This window comes from Cyclopterus lumpus, chromosome 5 (genome assembly GCF_009769545.1).
Source record: "Cyclopterus lumpus isolate fCycLum1 chromosome 5, fCycLum1.pri, whole genome shotgun sequence".
NCBI classification, from domain to species: domain Eukaryota; kingdom Metazoa; phylum Chordata; class Actinopteri; order Perciformes; family Cyclopteridae; genus Cyclopterus; species Cyclopterus lumpus.
In genome coordinates this window covers 21,445,225-21,463,976 of record NC_046970.1, presented here as the reverse complement: position 1 = coordinate 21,463,976, position 18,752 = coordinate 21,445,225, and the positions used below count along the sequence as shown (strand labels likewise).

The following is an 18,752-nucleotide window of genomic DNA, read 5'->3' as shown; positions in this document are numbered from 1 at the left end:
AATAGAATGTGTTCTTTTTGAAAATACGGTATTTTGAACTAACTGTATGCATGTTGTAATGGCCTAGTTATACTCTTAACCTACCGGAATGATGGTTTAAATCACCCCATATACCCTTCGGGATAATTTGTTCCTGAATGAGCGCTGCATCATCACAGCGGACAAAAAAAAAACAAAGAAAAGTTGAAGTGCTAATTGTTAAGTGTCAGCTTTGTGTTCAAAGTTTTGGCAGACTCTGGTCTTCTTTTTCTGGGGATTCGATGTAATTGGCAGCCTCTTGGAGTTTCAAAAGCATTGCCATCTGTAACAAAGGAGAGAGAGAGAGAGAGAGTGGAGAAATCAGCAATACAGAAAGATCGCAAAGCGTTGATTCTCAGAAAAGATCACAAAGTGCTGTCTTACCAGTGGATCAGATTCCATGGAGCTGGGTGGAGTCTCCTTGTGAGGCCTCTCCTCGCAGGGCTGACCAGGGCTGCTGGGGCCAATGCTGGGGGGAGGCAAGTGGAACAGCTTTGCCTGGTCTTGCTGCGCAGAAGGCCAAGGCAGGGTGCCCCGCACCCACTCCACTGGGTCCTCCCACACCGCCTTCTGGCCGTGGACCTGAAGTGTCACAACATACCAGAACGGTAAAATTAGAGCACAATATTTCCCGTGAAAGGGTAAGCCACCAGCACCTCTTAAAAGGAAGAAGCTCACGCTCGCTGGAGACCATGTCTCCTGGTTGGCTTCTCACCTTGATGCCGTCCTTGGCCCCCTCTTGCAGGTAAGGAATGATAGAGTGGTTCCAAAGGTCAATGAACCACGATCGAAACTCCTCCACCGTGACAGGACACGACAGGAAGAAGCAGGGTCCTGAGGAGACACGGGAGGGGAAAGAAGAACACCGATTTTAAAAACCCAGCTTTCTTTAGCCCTGAAGTCATGCCCGGTCCTGATAGTGCGCCTCATACCAATGAGGAAGTCCGACGTGCTGTGCTTCTCCAAGAAGGCGTGCAGCTGATACCACAGTTTGGGCACCCAGTCTAACACCCGGATCAGGTCCTCGTTGGTCAAGTTTTTCTCATCCTCCGACTCCATCAGCTTCCTGTGCAAGTAGCGCACCAGGAAGCCGTTGGCTGGCTCCACATTGTTGGAGAAGGTCACCATCCTAAGATGATGAAAGGCACGTGCAAAAAGTCATATGAAAATACATCACTGGGCTATTTCTTCAGCCACAAATGGGATCAGCCTCTACCATTATCCCTTTTATCGACATCAGATCCTTGAGTTTACAGTTTAAGTTACTGGTTGACAGCTGGATTGAGCTCTACACATGGTACTTCCTACATTTTTCCTCAGGAAACCCAATTAAACCACTAAAATCAGAATGAATAATTCACAAGTTCTTATTTTGGTGGCTATATCCTGTTCCCTCATCAATGTGACAGAATCACTAAAACCACCTGTCATAATCATTTTGATGACGCAGTTTCAGAGTCCACTTGTATATTTGAGTATCTGTTTTTGAAATGGTAAAAAAAAGAGGATTTTATTTTTTACTATTGACTAATCTCAAGTGCAGGTGAGGATGTTATGTTTGTATTTGTTGTCAAACTTCAGACTAAAAGCAGCTACATTTCAGATATGTTTATTTTTTTGACAGGTATTACAGTTTTTTTCATGACTCACTGAGTCTCCATAATAACAAATTAAACTCCGTCTACTATTATTGGTATTCACAGTGCTGAGTGAAATAGAGCTGTATTAAAATATGCTGTATATCAGCTCACATATGAACTCATTACCTCACAGTTTACTATTGACCTGCTTTAAGATGTCTTTTTATTGTACGGACTTGTTTACTCTTCAAATCTAACGTCACTGTAATCAGGACTCATTCAGCCAGAACATTCAAGACTATCCTGCAGGAGAAGAACATTCTTCCAGGACCATTCCCTTCACCAACCTGAAGCTGAGATGGAGGCCGTGGTTGGCAATCATCTTCACTGGCTGATTGCTTGTTCCAATAATGTAAGGGCTGATAACAAAAAAAAACGACATTGTAGTTATGGTCACATTAAATAAACACTCTTGTAGCGAGCTTCAGTCTGCATATGTGGAGCTCACCATTTGTGATACTTGCAGGTGAGCGCGCCATTGACCAGTTCGCTGATGGAAGCGGGCCCGTGAATGTCATCCAGGATAACGACGAGCGGCACTTCTGACGTGCTGGTTTCCCGATCGATTTGATTGGCCAGGTTGGAAAGATGAAGCTGCAGCTCCTGAGGACAAAAGTGTGAAAGAGCCCGTTATGACAGGAAACCGTCAAATAGCGACGCAACCCCGAGCAATGCGTCGGCGCCCCTTTCCCGTCACCTTGCATGACTGCCGGTGCATGTTGAAAGTGACCACGATGCCGTCGGTGACTTCGCGGGCGCTGCGGTCCACCAGGTACTCAGCCAGCCGGGAAGCGAGGTAGCTCTTGCCCGTCCCGCTCGGTCCAGACAGGATGAGACGGCGGTGTTTGAGCAGCAGGCTGATGTAGTGTTGCATCATGGGTTTGGGAATGAGGGTTTCGAATACCAGGCTGTCCACACACTTCTCCTTCAAACCTGAATATAGTGAAGAAAAGTGAGAATAGGCCGTGTTGATTGGTGATGAACTTACGTGTGATACTCGATGGCGTCAATGCAGGTAAGCTGTGGCGTTATTTGCGCCGTTAGCGGTCTCTTTTTTTATTCATGCGGATTAATTCTGTTAATATATAAACCAAAAAGAGTCTCCATTAGAAACAGGAGGAGCTCGGGCTAGAAAACAGATTTCAATCCCCTCGCTTGTCCTTTCGAAGTAACACGCAGCACAAGCATTTTGCTCTGAAAATAACTTAGCATCAAGTGTAGGGAGTCCCTCCCCCCCCCCCCCAAGCCCCGCCCACCAGCCTGCAGGAGTCTCATGCTCCGCCTTAGCATCTCAGGGGCCCGTGTGTGTGAGGCTGGTCGGCCAGCACTGAGATCATGTTACCCAGAGACCTGTCTGGGCCGCTGCTGCATTCCTGCATGCAAAAGGTCTATCAAGGACTAGCAATCTATTAAACCACAACCTCCAAGCTCTGGTTTAGAATCGCTGATGGCCTCTGCATATGTGCAACTCCCAAACCAAAACACATGCCGTTGTGAAACTATATGATGTCCACAAAGGAGTCAAACCTGTACTCGTGGTGACCATGTTAAAGCTTGTATGCGTGGCATGCAGGTATTTGGCTATTTCCAGAGAAACAACACGTAATGTTTGTTGGACCGATGACTTCATCAGCTGCCAGCTGGGCGATCAATGATGGGTTGTTTTTTTTTTCGGTGTGTGATGACACTATTAAATGTAACTGGATGCACGCTGGACGTAAAGAAGAGCAGTAAATTAAAACAAGCAACACTGAACTAAACACGTCCACATGTAGTCAGATGAACAGACAGGCATGAGGAATTGCACCCAGCTGGTGACTTGGATTAGACAGTTAAACTGGTCAGATAAACACTTCAACAGCTAATGGTCTGATTGAGATCTGATTACGTGTCCCTCGATGTATCCAATGCGTGTGGATTGTGGATATCCGTTGTTTTATATAACATTTATTGAGTCAGTCTTCACCTTTCCATTTATTTCCCCTTTTTCATTTAGTGGCTGATATGCAGACAGCAGCACAATGACTGGCACTCAGCCGAGAAATCTATCTGAACTGTACAATAAACAGTTAGGGAAGGCAGAATCCATTATATCTGACAGCCCCCCGCACTTAGAATTTAAATTCCTGCCCTCTGGATTCCAACCGAGACACCATTAGCAATATACATATAAATGTTTCATACTCTCAGCCATGCATCAGCATATCTCCAGCCATGCCGGTTTCTCTCGGCTTTCTTTCTTTCCACTAAGATTGTAACTTCTTTTACTTAAAGTGTTCACCTTGTACTCTTTTTTTTTTAAATTATATATGTGTGGTTATGTATGGATCTTTTATCTGCGACAGAACCAAGTACAAATAACCCATCTCCTAATGTGAGGTTATACATTTCTCCACAGACCTTTCAGGGCCACGGTGATGCTACTGGGGCCTCGGGACATGCAGCGAGAGGGCTGTGTCTCTGGAGACTCTCCTCCCAGCACTCTCTTGATGTGGCCCATACTGTAACTGTAGATGGAGTCTGTGGACAGGCTCAGACTAGAAGTGGGGTCCACCTTGGCTATGTACACCTGGAATTAAAAGAATAGAAAAAGAGAAGTGGTTATATCTGTCCGAGTCGGATTTAGTGCGATTTGATAGCGCCCCTCGTGATGTTTCAGAGCCAACACCTGGTCAGAGGTGAGACCTGGACCTCTTTCGCTAAAATGATGCTTTTTCATAAATTCAACGTGATTCCATACAGTGTTTCGACATTATAGTTTCCACCAAAGTGCGCAGTCGTGGAACTCTTTGAAGGAACAGTTTGCTCAAAAAGACGTGCCGGATGCAAACTGCACATTCAGTCCTGGGACGAAGCTTGTCAGAAGAAGGGGACTCACCTTGAACGCCTGGCTGACTGCTGAGTCCAGCATGGGCCAGTCCATCCTGCCATTCACCCTGACGGTGCCGACGAAGAAGTCCTGCTGTTTGACCTCCTGTCGATGCAAAGTGCAGCAAAACGAGCGATAACAGAGATTTGAAAAAATCACGTTTATTTGGTCTGAAAGAGGAACGATGACAAAAACGTGCAAAAGCGCTTACGTCTTTGAAGACGTGTAAATCTGCGACACAAATCACCACCCGGACACGGTGGTCATCCCTCTGCGAGGAAAGACTGAGGGAATCTGCAAAGAAGACGTCTGACGGGGAGCGAAAACAGGAAAGAAAGGAACAGAAGAAATGAATTTAGCAACGGTGACACAAGTTGAATCTAAAGAAATATCATATTGCAAAGAATGCCAAACAGTAGTTTGTAGTAGTAGTAAACTGTGAGGGGTTAAAAAAACAACAACAACTTGTACATAGCAGATATTAGATATAAGATATTACATGGGTATTACAAACACAAATATATATTCAAATTATATGATGTGACATTTCACTGTCGTACCTAACTGAAAGTGCAGATTGATAATGGTTGTTAGACAAACAGTTTTAAAAAAACTGCGATAATATGTTGTCTTTTTTTTTGTTGCTTGTAGATGGTGCACATGTACAGAACATAAATGAGATGATTGATAGGCCAGGAGGTGTCTCTTTTTTAATAAAATGTAAACGTACAAACTATAAATGCCGACATTATACACATTTGCACATAAAGTATAATCCAACTATAAAGTAAGTAATACGTGTCTGCTAGTCATGCTGAAGGTTCAAGACCACACCAGACAGTATACACAGTTAAATCATTTTTTAATCATGTGCAAGTCACATTTAATCTAAGTGCTACTTGTATTCCTACACTGGCGACACCATTCTGACACGTTGTAAATTGTACCTGAGCTGCTGCTCCCCTCACTCGGCCCTCTGCTGTAGCTCTTGGGCATGTGCATGGCGACGGACTGTCGAGGTGACGAGCTTCCCAGAGCAGTGAGGCCCGAGGACTGGGAGACAGAGCTGGAGGGTCCGGGAGATGGACAGGGGGACAGGGTACTCGTCTTCAGGTGGTCGTTCTCGGCCTTCAGGTTCTCCACTTTCGACTGCGGACAGAAATCACAGAAGAGAGGGGAAGTCATGTCCATCAATCATCCTCCCCGTAGTACAACTGCTGAGGTCGTGTTTTTTATGAAAGGCTCTGAATAGGAGAAAAAAAACATATTTCTAAACAATACAAGATGGCAGTTTGACTTTATATCTATCTATCAAACATTTACCACAAAAGGAAGATATCGCACATACCTGCATGTTGTCCATGGCGTCCTGCAGCTGCTCCAGCTGATGGGCGGAGCTCAGAGCCTCCAGGCGGACGTCTGTCAGTTTGCGCTCCTTCTCCCACAGCTCTGTACGCAGTTCTGTTACGACCTTATCATCGCCCGCCTCATCTTCTTCCTCACAGAGCCTGGAGACATTCAGTTCAAATGAGACACCATTAGAGATGTGAGGAAGTGGCAGACAGCTGCTTGGAACATTTCAAATGTTAAATTAAAGGATCATTTTAGTCAATCTCAACCTGGACCCTGTTCGCACATGTTTTTTTGTTTTTCCAGAAATGAGGGATAAAGCTGCAGAACAGGCTGTGATGTAATCATATTGAGCAATTCCCACTAAAAGTGCTCGTTTCAGCCTCGGACAACCTCAGATTGTTAGCGTGTGGTAAGAGTCTGACTACATTATGGAAATTACCGTACAGAGGAAAACAAGATGTTTTTTCTTGCAGCATTCTCCCTAAATGCCGGACCAATTTCAAACAAAGAAACAGCAACACGAGTGCAGACAACATAAAGTCTTGTAATAACATCATCTGTATATTCACATACATTTCTGGTCATGAAAACCTAATGCATTCTTACGTCATCACATCGTTCTAAATATTTGCTGTTGGACCGTCGAGTTTAAAGAGAGGTTTTTTTTACCCTGATGATGAAGAGGATTTCATTGACAACTGAGGGTGGTTCCCAACGTGGTGGACTCGAGGGGAGGATGGCGCAGAGGACTCTGGGGTGGAAATTTCCTCAATGTCGGCATACGGCCCAGACTGCTTGGAGCCCTTCTTACTAAAGGCCTTGTTGAAGGAGCTGCGCAACTGTACAAAGAAGAAACACTGAAATGAATTATGGGTCTAAAAATTACAACAGAGTATAATACAAATGACGAGCTGCTTCCACTGGTAGTTGCCATCCGCACCCGTTATCCTTCTGGTATGCATTATATGCATTTTTTATTTAATTATTTTTAAACAGCGCACAGTAATACAAAAAGTAATTGAAAAGAATAAAACAAAACATATATATACATGTTGTTAATACTTGAGATGTGTGAAGCAAAATAAAACATTTCCATTCGACGTTTTTAATCTTCATTGAACAGTTTGATGTATTCAAGATTACAAAACAGGTTAACATAAAGTACATGAAGCCCGGTTCTGTAATTTAACAGTTTAATATGATCAAATATGCGATAAGTGTTTATGCGTCTTAAGTTTAAAAAGACGCAGACGACGGAGAGTTTCAAAACGTTTCACAAGTATGACTCATAAGGTGCATGCAGGCTGGAGGAGGGATATTGTTACTGTGGCAACGTCACTCACCTCGAAGACCTAAAATAAAAAGCAGGGCAGCATGAAGGAGAGACCAGAGTCATACTTAATAACAGACTTGGAACAAGATGGGACGAGAGACACACACACACACACACACACACACACACACATGCAGGAAAGAAAAAAACTACAGCTGCTTCTTCTTTCTTTTTTTTATCAAATATAATATAATATATAATGGAACATTATAATAGCCATAATTTCCATATATACATTCATATTTGTTATTCTTTATTTGAATTATAATTGTTATTCTCTATTTGACACAAGCCTTTTTTTTTTTTTTTTTAGCATATTGTATTTTTTGCCCATATTGTTCAGTATGAACATGGGCCAAGAAAAAAAAAAAAAAGAAGCGTTAAATCTTGAAAGTGCATAATGTGCATTAAAGACCATCACTGAATTTGAAGTTTGATGAATTTGACATTCATGAGATACCCAGACGCGCTGAACTGTTTGATAGCTTCCATAACTTTCCCTGTGGATGGTCAGTGACTGGCAAAACTCAGACACACCCAACAATATTCATAACCAGTGCGACCTCTAGATTCTCACCCAGCTCTTCTTCTTCTTCTTCTTGGCCTCCTGCTCTTTGAGACTACCGATACTCGAGTGGCTGGTGTTGCTGGTGAGGCTGGAGATGCTTTCGGACGAGTTCTGCCGATTGATCAGAGGTTCTAAATACCAGCAGAAAAGATTCATGAGAGGGAAGCTTTTTTTTTTCTTTGCTTTTTTTTTTTTACATCCCCCATGAATATTCTGTACCTTTAGGTTCGATGTCGGGAGCGCTGAGAGCCCCGTGAATGATTTCTTGGGCCTCTGTGTTTTTGACCCTCAGAACCTCGATGGTGTCCTTCAGCTCCGTGAGCTCAGAGTCCTGAAGACGGAACATATCAATCTGTGTAAACAACAGTTTAATGAGCCAACGTCCTACCAAACAAAGGACTGTGCAACGTGTGAAATGGATTCGTGTATATCAGCATGATTGATGCACTTTGCTGGTTTCTAAGTCTCTTTTCATGTGAACATGTTTGTTGTTTTTGCCGTTTAGTTTTTTTAAAGTCTATTATCTGTGTTTTTACGCGGTGCTTGTGTGAAACTTCTTTACACCTGAATGGGATTATCCTGGCTAAATAAAAGGTAAAATATATACAAAATAATCACATCTGCTTTCAACTAGATTGAGCGTTGAGTGGCTCGGGGCAATATAATCATCAATATTGCTTTATAGTCGATTCTGTTGTATGATAATCGGGCCAAAGGTTTGTCATCATGTATTCATTGAGGGTGTAGAATCAGCATTGTGTCTGCAGAATGACATTCGTTGGGTGTTTCTTGAACATGTCATGGATTTGTTTTCTCATGCAAATTTAATGTAAACTGTCACACGTGTCTCAGTTGGTTTAACAAGTCGACGGTGACAAATACCTTTTGGTCCGAGGAGACCGACAGGGTCTGCAGGCGTGCCGTCATCAGCGCCAAGCTCTGTTCAAAAGCTGCTACCAGATTAGCCTTTAGAGGAAGGAGAGAGAGAGAGAAAGAGAGAGAGAGAGAGAGAGAATCAGATTGCAGCCTCACACGCTCACACCACATCAAGCAAATGGGTTTCTCCGTCTGCTGGGAGAGGAGGGAGGGGATGGAGCAGTGGACAGCTGTGGATGAGGTCAGGGATGAAAGAGGACGTTAGGGTGGTGGTGGTGGTGGTGGTGGTGGTGAGGCAGGGCAGGGGTGTGACCCTCATGGAGCATGTTTGACCTTTAGGCCGGGATACCTCACACTCTTTGAGCTGATGATGGCGTGGCCGATTAGAATTCTTCTAAAGTCCGTGGCTGACGCCATCTTAATTAACTTGTTGAGACATTGTGACCTATTCTGCATGATGTTTTGCTTGAATGTTGTGTCAGATAATCTTCCTTTGGGTGCTTTATTTCCATTGGGTTTAGTTTGTTCATCTGGTTCCACAGTTTAGAGAGGCGGCCCAGGACAGACAGGTTGCTCCGGGTCATCCTCTTGGTCATTTATTTTGGTTGGTACTCTGCTTATGTAATTCTTTGGGGTCACACCTATTGAATAATTGAATACTCTGCTATTCCTTGAATCTGTGTGGCTGTTATTGACCCCGAAGGTTAATATTTGCGGTATGTTATTAGCCTTCAAATCGAAGGAAACTTTCAGGGATACTCAGAAATTGGTGCTGAGAAAATTAGTTAATTAATTAGAAAATTTAATAGACAATAATATTGATGATCGTTTGAAGAATGTATCAAGCAAATATGCCAAATATAAGTAGAAAGAAAATAACAATTAGTTGCCAACATGCCAACATGCTTCAAGGGTCAGCGATGGGGTTTAGCTGTGACACAGAGATGTCGGATGACAGCGACTCGTCCACTCAGAATCAAGCCGAAGCGTCAGAGAGCGCTCTGGAAGCAACAGTCCAACCAACCTGGCCGAGCTGCTCCACCCAGCATCCACAGGGGGTCCAGCAGTCGGTACGTCCGAGAACGTAAAAGAGAGAGACAGTGGCGTTAGGCGTGGGCTTAAACTTCTTAAAACGGCAAACACATATACAGAAAGAAACACACACAATCACAGGTACGCTGCACACACACACACACACACACACACACACACACACACACACTCAGTATAACAACCCAGGTTAGTTGATAAGCAACGGCAGTGGGTAAGATGTTCCATAGAGGACTGTAGGTCATACGTGTTGTCTATCGAGATCGGTGGTGTGAAAGTATAAGTTAAATGTGATGGAAACAGCCAGGCTCAAGCATCTAGAAGCTGCGGGGTATCAAGTATCAAGATTACAGAACTGAAGGATTGTTGCAACGGGGGCAAGATGTGAGTGGCAGTGAGAGCACTGAAAATATGGCATGCCTTCTGCGAGACCACGGGGGACCTGGCGGCTCGGGAGATGAACTTTTTTTTTTGGTTGCCCCCTTCGTCTCCCCCGTCATCCTCCGACTATCGGCTATCCAATAAAGCCGTAAAATGTTACAAAATATCATTCAAGTGGTAGATCGGTTGGTAGATCCTAGATGTGTTATGATGTCCTCACTCCCTGCGAGGCCAGAGCAATGCCTCGGCATCTATATTCATCCACAGCGAGGCTCCTAAGCGAGCAAGGATTCACACCATATCCCTCCCACATCTCACCCTCACAGACATGCAGGGCAGATACCAGATACACCTGTATTCAGTTGGTTGTGAATCACAAGCTCAGTGGCCTAGCGAAGGTGTAATTTACTTTTTGGATGGATCACACAAGATAAAAGATCTTGCAAGCCTTTCAAAACAAACATCTTCCAAAAAAGATGCCAACAGGGTATCTAAATCTTTTTAAAAATGAATAAATCATACATACATTGGCACTAAGCTGCATGGTCAAGTCGGCAACCTTTTCCTGGGAAGACTCCAGCTCTCGCCTCAGCTTTCGGATTTGCTGTGCACAAATTGAAAAGTCAGCCCCAGCAGTGTGGACAGTGTGTTACACAAAAAGAGAATAAATCAGCAACTGAATGTGTTAAAATGTGACCAAGAAAAAGAAGAACATTGACAAAACAACATATATATATATGAAGAAAACCAAAATGACAGTGGTAAATAATATTTAATCAATGGATGACAGATTCTTTTTACCACTTCTCTCATGCACTGGGAATTTTACGAGGTCCGAGAATGTATTCATTAAATGTTAGCAGGTCGTGATAAATGATAAAGAATATTAGAGATAAAACAAATTCAACTGAGTTATGAGACCCGCGGACGGAGCACCGATAGCATCATCTGGTACAAGGACCCGGCTCAACAGGAAATGACTGACAGGTGATGCAGAGAAAAGACACAATGTGAGTTGGAGAGTCGTGGCCCTTTTGACCCTTACCTCCCCTTGGATCCTCTCCTCATTCTAACGAAGGCATGGTGAAAGCAAATGAACAATAAAGAGGGATGAGGGAGAGCGTTAACTTTACGGACAGTGATGAAACCAATCCACAGGATCGCTGAACTTTTATAGAGCTGTCCAATCACAGAATGCCGTACCAGGTCACTAAAGGGTGTGTAACTAACTGGGGAAGGCTGTAAGGTCACGTAATAGAATGCATGCAAGGTGTTCCTTCATGTTGTCAACGAATCAGTTTAAAATTGATGTTCTACAAGCTGTCTTAAATGATCGCTTTGCTTCTTGAAGACAGGACACCAGTCACAAAGCACTGAACCAGAAGTAACATTTTACTGGACATATTGGTTGCATCTACTCACCGAGGAATGGTTGGATGACGCGTTGGACGCCAAAGAGAGCACGGAGCCGTGCACTGAAACAGAAAGGGAGGGATTTTACATATTAAAATTAACTATTTACTAAACGCCAGACGCAAATAGAAGACTAAAGCGAGTTACATCGTTTTTTCTATCGCTGACAACCCTGAAGACAATGTAATATCTCAAACTCACTCAGCTAATTGAGAACATATGAATGACGGGCACATTTACAGACAAGAGCTAGGATCCGTTGTAAACAAACCTCTGTTATCGCATCGAAATGCATTAAGAACTTGGGAGTTTGAGCTAGAAGGTGTATTAAAAAGCCTGCGCATTATCTGACAGTGAAAGCAGGTTTGAATTATTGGTGGAGAGACATTTGTTTACATTCGGAGCACAGATAGTGCCTTTCAGTCCTCACACCATAACTCACTATTAATCTGAAACAAATGCACTAGGACTCTCTGTTTTTCCATTTCTCTGAACAGATTGCGTGCTGCATGAGTGGACAGCTTTGTTTCATTTGAGGCCACGTTGGGCCGACTCTCCCCTGCAGGGGGGCCCCGCGGAGCCCGGCTCACCATCATCCCCTGGTTCCCGGAAAGACCCACAGCGCATCATGCTTTTTGGCCGGTCGGCCAGGGACATGCTGCTGCCCAGGGGGGAGGAGCCATAGAGATCGCAGGTCGACTCGCTGGGTGGGCCTATGCTGTTGGAGCGCGATATCCTCGGGGTGCCGCAGGAAATTGGGGCAACTGTCACACGAGAGAGAGACGTTTGGAAAGACAGTGAGTGGCACAGATAAGGCCGTAGGATGCAGGTCTGTATGGCAACTCTCACTCACTCACTCACTCACACAGACGTATCTAGGCATCGCACGCTTACTCTGATGACTCGGTGAAGGGAAACACTACGGTTCCACAACATAGAGATAAATATAGCCTGACATGACCCCCTGTTGCCTCCATCTCCAGCACAATTCAGACTTTAACTCGAGACTATATCACAGCAGATGTGGGACCGTAATATTCACATATAATATAATATATATATATATATATATATATATATATATATATATATATATATATATATGTGATACCATTTTGATAATAACTTTATTGAGATGATGTATTATTGCCATCTTGTGTCAAAATGTTTCCTCTCTGTAAAGTCAATGCTGGACATTCCTCTTAATATCGCTGCCCTCAATAATAACAACGGTTAGACGGATGGCTTATCGAACACCTCGAGTCCCATTGGTTTCGAGGCGTGGTGTGTTTTTAGAACTCGGCAGCCCAGTGGAGCGAGCAGACTCACCCACGTTGGTGAGAGGAGCCTTGCCGGAGGAGGGGAGGAGGAGCGTGCGGGTGGGAGACGGCAGCTGGGGGGGGCTCTCGCTCTCCGCCATGCTCACGATGTTGTGGGAGTGGCGGCGTCCCGGTTTGCCGTCGCTGTCCGACAGGCTCGAGCCGTAGCGTCTGAGAAAAGAACGTTTATTTATTTATTTAATTTTTTTTTTTACTTCCAACAATGAAGATACATCCCCAGCGTGAGATAGATGCTTGGACTGTAATTGTTATGACGTACTCTAAGCCTTTCTTCGGCAAGGTATTTCTGTCTGTTTGCAAGCTGTGAAGAAGAGAATAAAACATTGATAATGGAGATTAAAACAGTCATCGGGAATACTTATTATGAAGATGATAGGTTTCTCTTACACTAACACTATCATACATTTATACAACAATTTAAAGTTTTTTCACAGGACATCTCAAGGGTTTCTCTTCTAATCCTTTTTCTCTGTCTTGCCCGTATGGGTTTACTGGGTTCACAGTGTGGGATTGCCAAAAAGTACTTTTTTTAAAAAATGTTGGCAGGAAAAGATTCTGACCATCTCCACCTTGACAGATGGAGCCAACCCGCCAACTTTTAAATGACACCTCAGAGTTGTCCAATCCCGGAAAAGGCACATAAAACATGGTTGGCTGGTATGTCGGCTGCCAAGAAGCGTATAACCCAAAGTTGGATGTCTTCACAGTGAAACAATGGTTCAACTGCACACCGGACATTTTGTTTCGCTAATACACATAGATCATTTTACCAGTATTGGTTCACAAGAAGATGGAAAAAGTGTATTTTTACTTAAATATATATATTTTGCATTTACTGCACGCGTTTGATACCTCAATGCTAGATATTACTTACCTATCTGTGAGGTTGAGGGACGTCCTGCTGCCGGCTCCCCAGGTCCCCGTACCCCTCTCATCCTTGTCATGCATCTCAGTTCGGACAAACCTCGCACTGGAAGGCACGCTCATCTGGAGCGGCAGGGACTCCATGCTGCGGTGCATGCCAGACAGCTTGGGGTAGAGCAGGGGCGACCCGCTGAGACTCAGGCTTTCACTGGTGTAGGAGCCGGGGGAATCGATGTGGAGCACAGGCGCCGGGCTCATGGTGAGGCGGGAGGAGGTGTGGGAAGCAGCAAGGTCCTGCAGCTTGGAGTAAGGGGGGACTTTGGGAGGGAGGTCCTGGAGGGTCACGCAGTAATCGAGACTGTTGGAGTTGACCTTGTCCAGGTGGGCCAAGCTGGGTGGACGACCCAGAGACTTAGTGTTCAGCATCCTAGGGATCAGGCGGAAGAAAAAGACGTTATAGGAGAAATGAAGTGCACGAATGTGGATACATTTCAGTTTATTTTGCACAAGCCGTGTAGAGCCATCTAGATAATTGTGGTTATAGTTGCCAAGGTTTTGACGTATCTGTCTCTCAGATTCATGGCATTACAGTTGGACAGAAAAATAAATCCAAGGAGACAATGTTCCCATTGGGCTCTGTGGATTAACCGGAGAAACCGGGACACTGTTTGTGGAAAGAGATATAGCTCTAGAATTTTTTGTTTTATGGTTTCAAATCCTGTCGGTGCCACAAGTGAAATTTCATTAACTTTCATTGTACGGCGGTGGTGTATTAGGTGCCACAGTTCCTGTACCAGAATGAAAACCCTCCCTTTCAAGTAATATTTACATGAGACACCTTGGTGTGGTGGGCGAGGACAGTTCAGGGTATTTGCCGCTGCTGGTCCGTCTCAGGCCCTGCAGCTTCATCGTGGACTCCCCCGTGGACTCTCCTTTCAGAGAGCCACAGTCTAGGTCAGCCTTGGCCTTGGCTCTCTCCTTCTCCTTCTCTCGGTCCGTCATGTTCACTGGGCCTGTGCTCGCTCGATTAGACATCTTACAGCTCCCGGGCTCTTTAATCCGGGGGCCCGTGGAGGACATGGGCACAGGTTTCAGGGTCAACAGACTGGGGTCAATGGTACCGCTCATGGGCCGAGGCGCAGAGCGACCGATCACGCTGAACGTGCTGGATTTGGCCGGTCGAGGCAGGCTGCGGTACTGAATGCTGTTTCGGACGTTCGGCCCCAGGAAGCTCTGCTCGCTGCTGGCATCGAAACTGTTCTTTCGACCCGAGGGCGTCCCTCCTCCCACAGGCTTCATTGGGATGCCAGAAGACCTGGGGATTTTCCCCACAGTAGCAGAGCCACTGGAGATGGTGGCGCCCCCTGCTGTCATCACAGTGGCGGTACCGGTGGCTGTCGGTGGCCTCTTGTAGCCGAAGGAGGCGCCGGCTGTGGGCTTCACTAAACCTGACGGGGGCTTGCGGTGCTCTCCAAGGTGATCCCTTCCAGCATCCGAACGAGACCGTTGCAGACCAGCAGTTTTGAGGGAAATCCTGGATTTGTCCTGCGGCTTCTCACTTTTAGGCGCTACGTAAAGAAAGACACGTCATAGTTGAATAACAACAATATGGCAATTGCAAAAATAATTGTGTTTGAATGATGATGAGGAGCAGCAAGCATGTGTGGGCTACTCCATTTGTCCTCTTACCACCAGGACTCTGACATGGACAAGATACTCAAACACAGACGGAAAAATGATGACTGGACAGAGACAAACCAGTCAACTCTGGCAAAAAAACACACAGAAAACCACTTAAATGACTGGAGCATACATCAAACACATCCACATAAAAGCAAATGTATATATCCTTTTTTATGCATTACAGCTGAGATTACAAAAAAAAAACATCTGTATTTACTTAGAGAGCAGATGTGCCTGTGTCGTCAACGGACTCACCAACTGACTCAACTTAAAAGGTTCTTATGATGAATTAAACTAACTTTTTTTTTTATTTTTAATTTTACCATATCTTAAGACATCCAAATGAAATATTCAATCAAATCAGATCTGTGGGGATCATTAAAGTAAAAGCACAGAGCTGGCAAATATATAGTGACCGAGATTCAATAAAAGGGATTTTAAGGATAATTACTTCTGTTCAAAACTAATATTGAGCCCAGGAAAATAAAAAATAAAAAAAATCAAGAAATGTTAGTATTGGATTTCAAATCGTGGCATGTTTTGTTGGGGATTAAATAAACGTTGTTGCTGCAGACACAGCGTCTCTGTAGGAGTGTACGGTAAGTAACCGGATTTTCTCTGAGATAATAGAAGAAACGTGGCTCTGGGCTCAAAGCGGAGTTTTCTTTTCTTTTCTTTTTTTTTTTTCTTTTTTAAAGGACTGATTTAATGGCGCATTTTTCCTTTCGTATACTGTGCTGCAAATCAAAACCTGGCTCACGCTAAGGGGGTAGACATCTGCATTCATCTTGACACCAAGCCGACATCCGCCTTGGCTGCTCTAAAAGCGGACTGTTTTACATCGAGATAATGGACGACATAGATTTAGTAGTTCAAACCAGATAAAAGCAGCAGAGATGAAGCGAAATTATTATTTTTTTTAAAAACCTAACGGAGAGGAATAGCGGAGAGCAGGCTGACGGAAAGAGAACGGACCATTAGATCTCACCTGCGACTTTCAAAGTGCTCTGAGAGGTATGGGTGATGGGGGAGGTCACGCCTATGGGAGGGTTACGGCCCTTCCTGAAACTACCCGGAGGACCCAAGCTCTGAGGCTTCCTCAGTTCTCCTTTGCACCCCGAATCTTCCCCGAGGCTCGGAGGCTTCTTCCTCCACTTGCTCGGGGCCTCCGTCTTGAGACTCCCCGTTTCGTAGCTGCAGCTGTCGAGCTTGTGGGCGGCCTTGCCGTCCTCGCTGTACCACGAAAGTCCGCTCTCCACCAGGGAGCGCTTCTCGGCGTCGGTGCGAAGCTGCGGAGACGGGAAGGGAAGACGCACGGCCGTCAGACACGGCCTGTGTTATCGGCGGAGCTCTCTGTAATCTTTGTTTCATCTCAGCTGCATTCCAGAGGGAAGCGGGGAGAGACAGACCGATATGCCGCCAGCAGATTAAAGAAAGCCACAGAGGAGGACGAAGGAAAGAAAACACCCCCCATCCCAAAACAAGAGTGTGTGGATTTAACACTTTCTGAGATAAATCAACACTAGAATAATAATAAAAGAATGAAGAGTAGAGGATGGCTTCAGCCTTTATGTTCATAATAAAAGACTGTACCGTGGGCCAAAATAAGACAGCTAGACTGTAATAGAAAAATGATCATGTGGTGCATTGAAGAGGTGGCACTGAGGACACAATTGGGCATTGTGCTTCTTGGCACCCTATAAATATAATACAGAGCAGCAGATGGCTTGTTGAGAACCACTAATGTTCATTTCTCCCCAAGTGAGCATTTTGTAAGTAAGCACAAAAAGACAGAATGTTTACCTGTGTTTGAGGTAGAAACAAGTTTGACCTATTTAAACATCCCCTCCAGGCATGTTTCAAGACATTTGTGTCTGACATTTGACAAAAAAAAGTTAATTTAGCTTGTTAACGTCCCTTACTCGGTTCCTTTATTGCACAACTCAGGATACAAACGTATATGTGAATATAACTCTTAACATGCGTGTGTTAAAGTTTTAGGGGCGCGAGAGAGAGAAAAAAACTCCTACCTTCCGATGAACCTAAAAAAGAAAAAAACAGACTTCTGGTGTGAAACCCTGCACATACCTCATTCTGCACAGTGCGGGTCCAACACACAAGTGGAGTAACAATAAGCAGAACACATTTTTCAGTGAATAAGAGGCATTAAGGCCCAGTGTAACGACCTTTAACAAAGTTCATTTAAAACAGAGCCCTGCAGCAACGACGGATGACATCGTCACAGCCCCAGATTCTCTCTAGCATCATTTTAATGACAGATGAGGTCTTTTTTTTTTTGTGGACATGTCAAAACAAAAAAGGACTCGCATTCAAACACACAATGCAAACGACATCATAGAGTTGAAGCCTTGAAAATGCTTCAAGTTAAAAGGTCTTGTTTTCGCGAGAAAAAAAAAAAAAAAAGCAAATAAAAGCAAGCTGGAAGGGAAAAAGCAAAAACGCCGTCACGGACTGTTAGGCGCAGCATTTCAGCTCACCATAACAGAGGAGCTGCGTCTGGATCCCAGGGGCGTGCTCGGGAGGGAGTTAAGGGAGGAGCTGACGTTGAACTCCTCCGAACTGAGGTTCTCCGAGCCATCGCCTTCGCCGTCGCTGAGCCCGCTGCTGATGGAGCTGCTCTCGTCCCACCTGGAAAACAAGACAACGATGACCGCTTAGCGAAACATATATATATATATATATATATACGCACGGCAGCCGTGGTGGTGATTGTGCAGACGTTCTGAGGAGAAGGCCGGCAGCAGGAGGGGAAACGTCCATCTGCCCGACAGTAAGCGGTCTCTGGAGGTGGACGGATGCTCACACGAGCAGGTAATTCCAAAACATGGCTGCAGTTGCGTTGATTCAACTCATATTAAGGCTCCAGACCATATGGACCATCTTTTCGTATTAATGAAATAAAAAGATAAAAAAGGATTTTTTTTTTTTCTTTCCCCCACTTATTAAAATAAAGGACTCGTTCCAAAACGTTCCTTACATCAAATAGTTTGGATTGTGGTCCCAGCGGTTGTCATTAACTTGGACAAATCCAGACTCACAGACTTTAAGTTAAGCCAAGTGGTGAATGAAGCTTTTAGCAAACCTCGAAAGATTAATCGGGAAACTCATAGATAGAAGCCATAATAAAGTATATATATATATATATACATATAAATAAGCTTCAGCATAATCAAATAAATCCCATAAGCTAGTTGTGTTTGCATGCACATTGGAATCTTTAACTGCAGCTTCAAGGACAACTTCAGGATATGCTGATAAATCTCGCTGAATAAAAAGTATGGCAACTGACAGCTCTGGGTTTGAAGATGAGATAAAAAAAAAAATTTAAAAAGCAAACTGGTAT

General features: G+C 44.4%; 1 protein-coding gene across 1 annotated transcript in view; it reads right to left on the bottom strand.

Annotated features, from left to right (window-relative positions):
* Positions 1 to 18,752, bottom strand: part of nav1b (neuron navigator 1b) — a 47,041-nt gene that overhangs the window by 410 nt on the left and 27,879 nt on the right. Inside the window, exons 6-32 of the mRNA XM_034532810.1 lie at positions 17,887 to 18,037; positions 16,377 to 16,677; positions 14,544 to 15,273; positions 13,716 to 14,132; positions 13,101 to 13,142; positions 12,831 to 12,991; positions 12,092 to 12,265; positions 11,511 to 11,563; positions 11,134 to 11,157; positions 10,615 to 10,692; positions 9,682 to 9,690; positions 8,664 to 8,747; positions 8,001 to 8,112; positions 7,791 to 7,912; positions 6,550 to 6,719; positions 5,876 to 6,035; positions 5,475 to 5,676; positions 4,739 to 4,836; positions 4,537 to 4,632; positions 4,059 to 4,227; positions 2,356 to 2,591; positions 2,107 to 2,261; positions 1,946 to 2,017; positions 951 to 1,147; positions 734 to 852; positions 403 to 600; positions 1 to 301 (exon numbers count right to left, since the gene is read on the bottom strand). The exon at positions 1 to 301 is cut by the window's left edge and continues 410 nt beyond it. Of these exons, the coding sequence (XP_034388701.1) occupies positions 218 to 301; positions 403 to 600; positions 734 to 852; positions 951 to 1,147; positions 1,946 to 2,017; positions 2,107 to 2,261; positions 2,356 to 2,591; positions 4,059 to 4,227; positions 4,537 to 4,632; positions 4,739 to 4,836; positions 5,475 to 5,676; positions 5,876 to 6,035; positions 6,550 to 6,719; positions 7,791 to 7,912; positions 8,001 to 8,112; positions 8,664 to 8,747; positions 9,682 to 9,690; positions 10,615 to 10,692; positions 11,134 to 11,157; positions 11,511 to 11,563; positions 12,092 to 12,265; positions 12,831 to 12,991; positions 13,101 to 13,142; positions 13,716 to 14,132; positions 14,544 to 15,273; positions 16,377 to 16,677; positions 17,887 to 18,037 (4,414 nt within the window). The 3' untranslated portion in view covers positions 1 to 217. The remainder of the gene's footprint in view (positions 302 to 402; positions 601 to 733; positions 853 to 950; positions 1,148 to 1,945; positions 2,018 to 2,106; positions 2,262 to 2,355; positions 2,592 to 4,058; positions 4,228 to 4,536; positions 4,633 to 4,738; positions 4,837 to 5,474; positions 5,677 to 5,875; positions 6,036 to 6,549; positions 6,720 to 7,790; positions 7,913 to 8,000; positions 8,113 to 8,663; positions 8,748 to 9,681; positions 9,691 to 10,614; positions 10,693 to 11,133; positions 11,158 to 11,510; positions 11,564 to 12,091; positions 12,266 to 12,830; positions 12,992 to 13,100; positions 13,143 to 13,715; positions 14,133 to 14,543; positions 15,274 to 16,376; positions 16,678 to 17,886; positions 18,038 to 18,752) is intronic.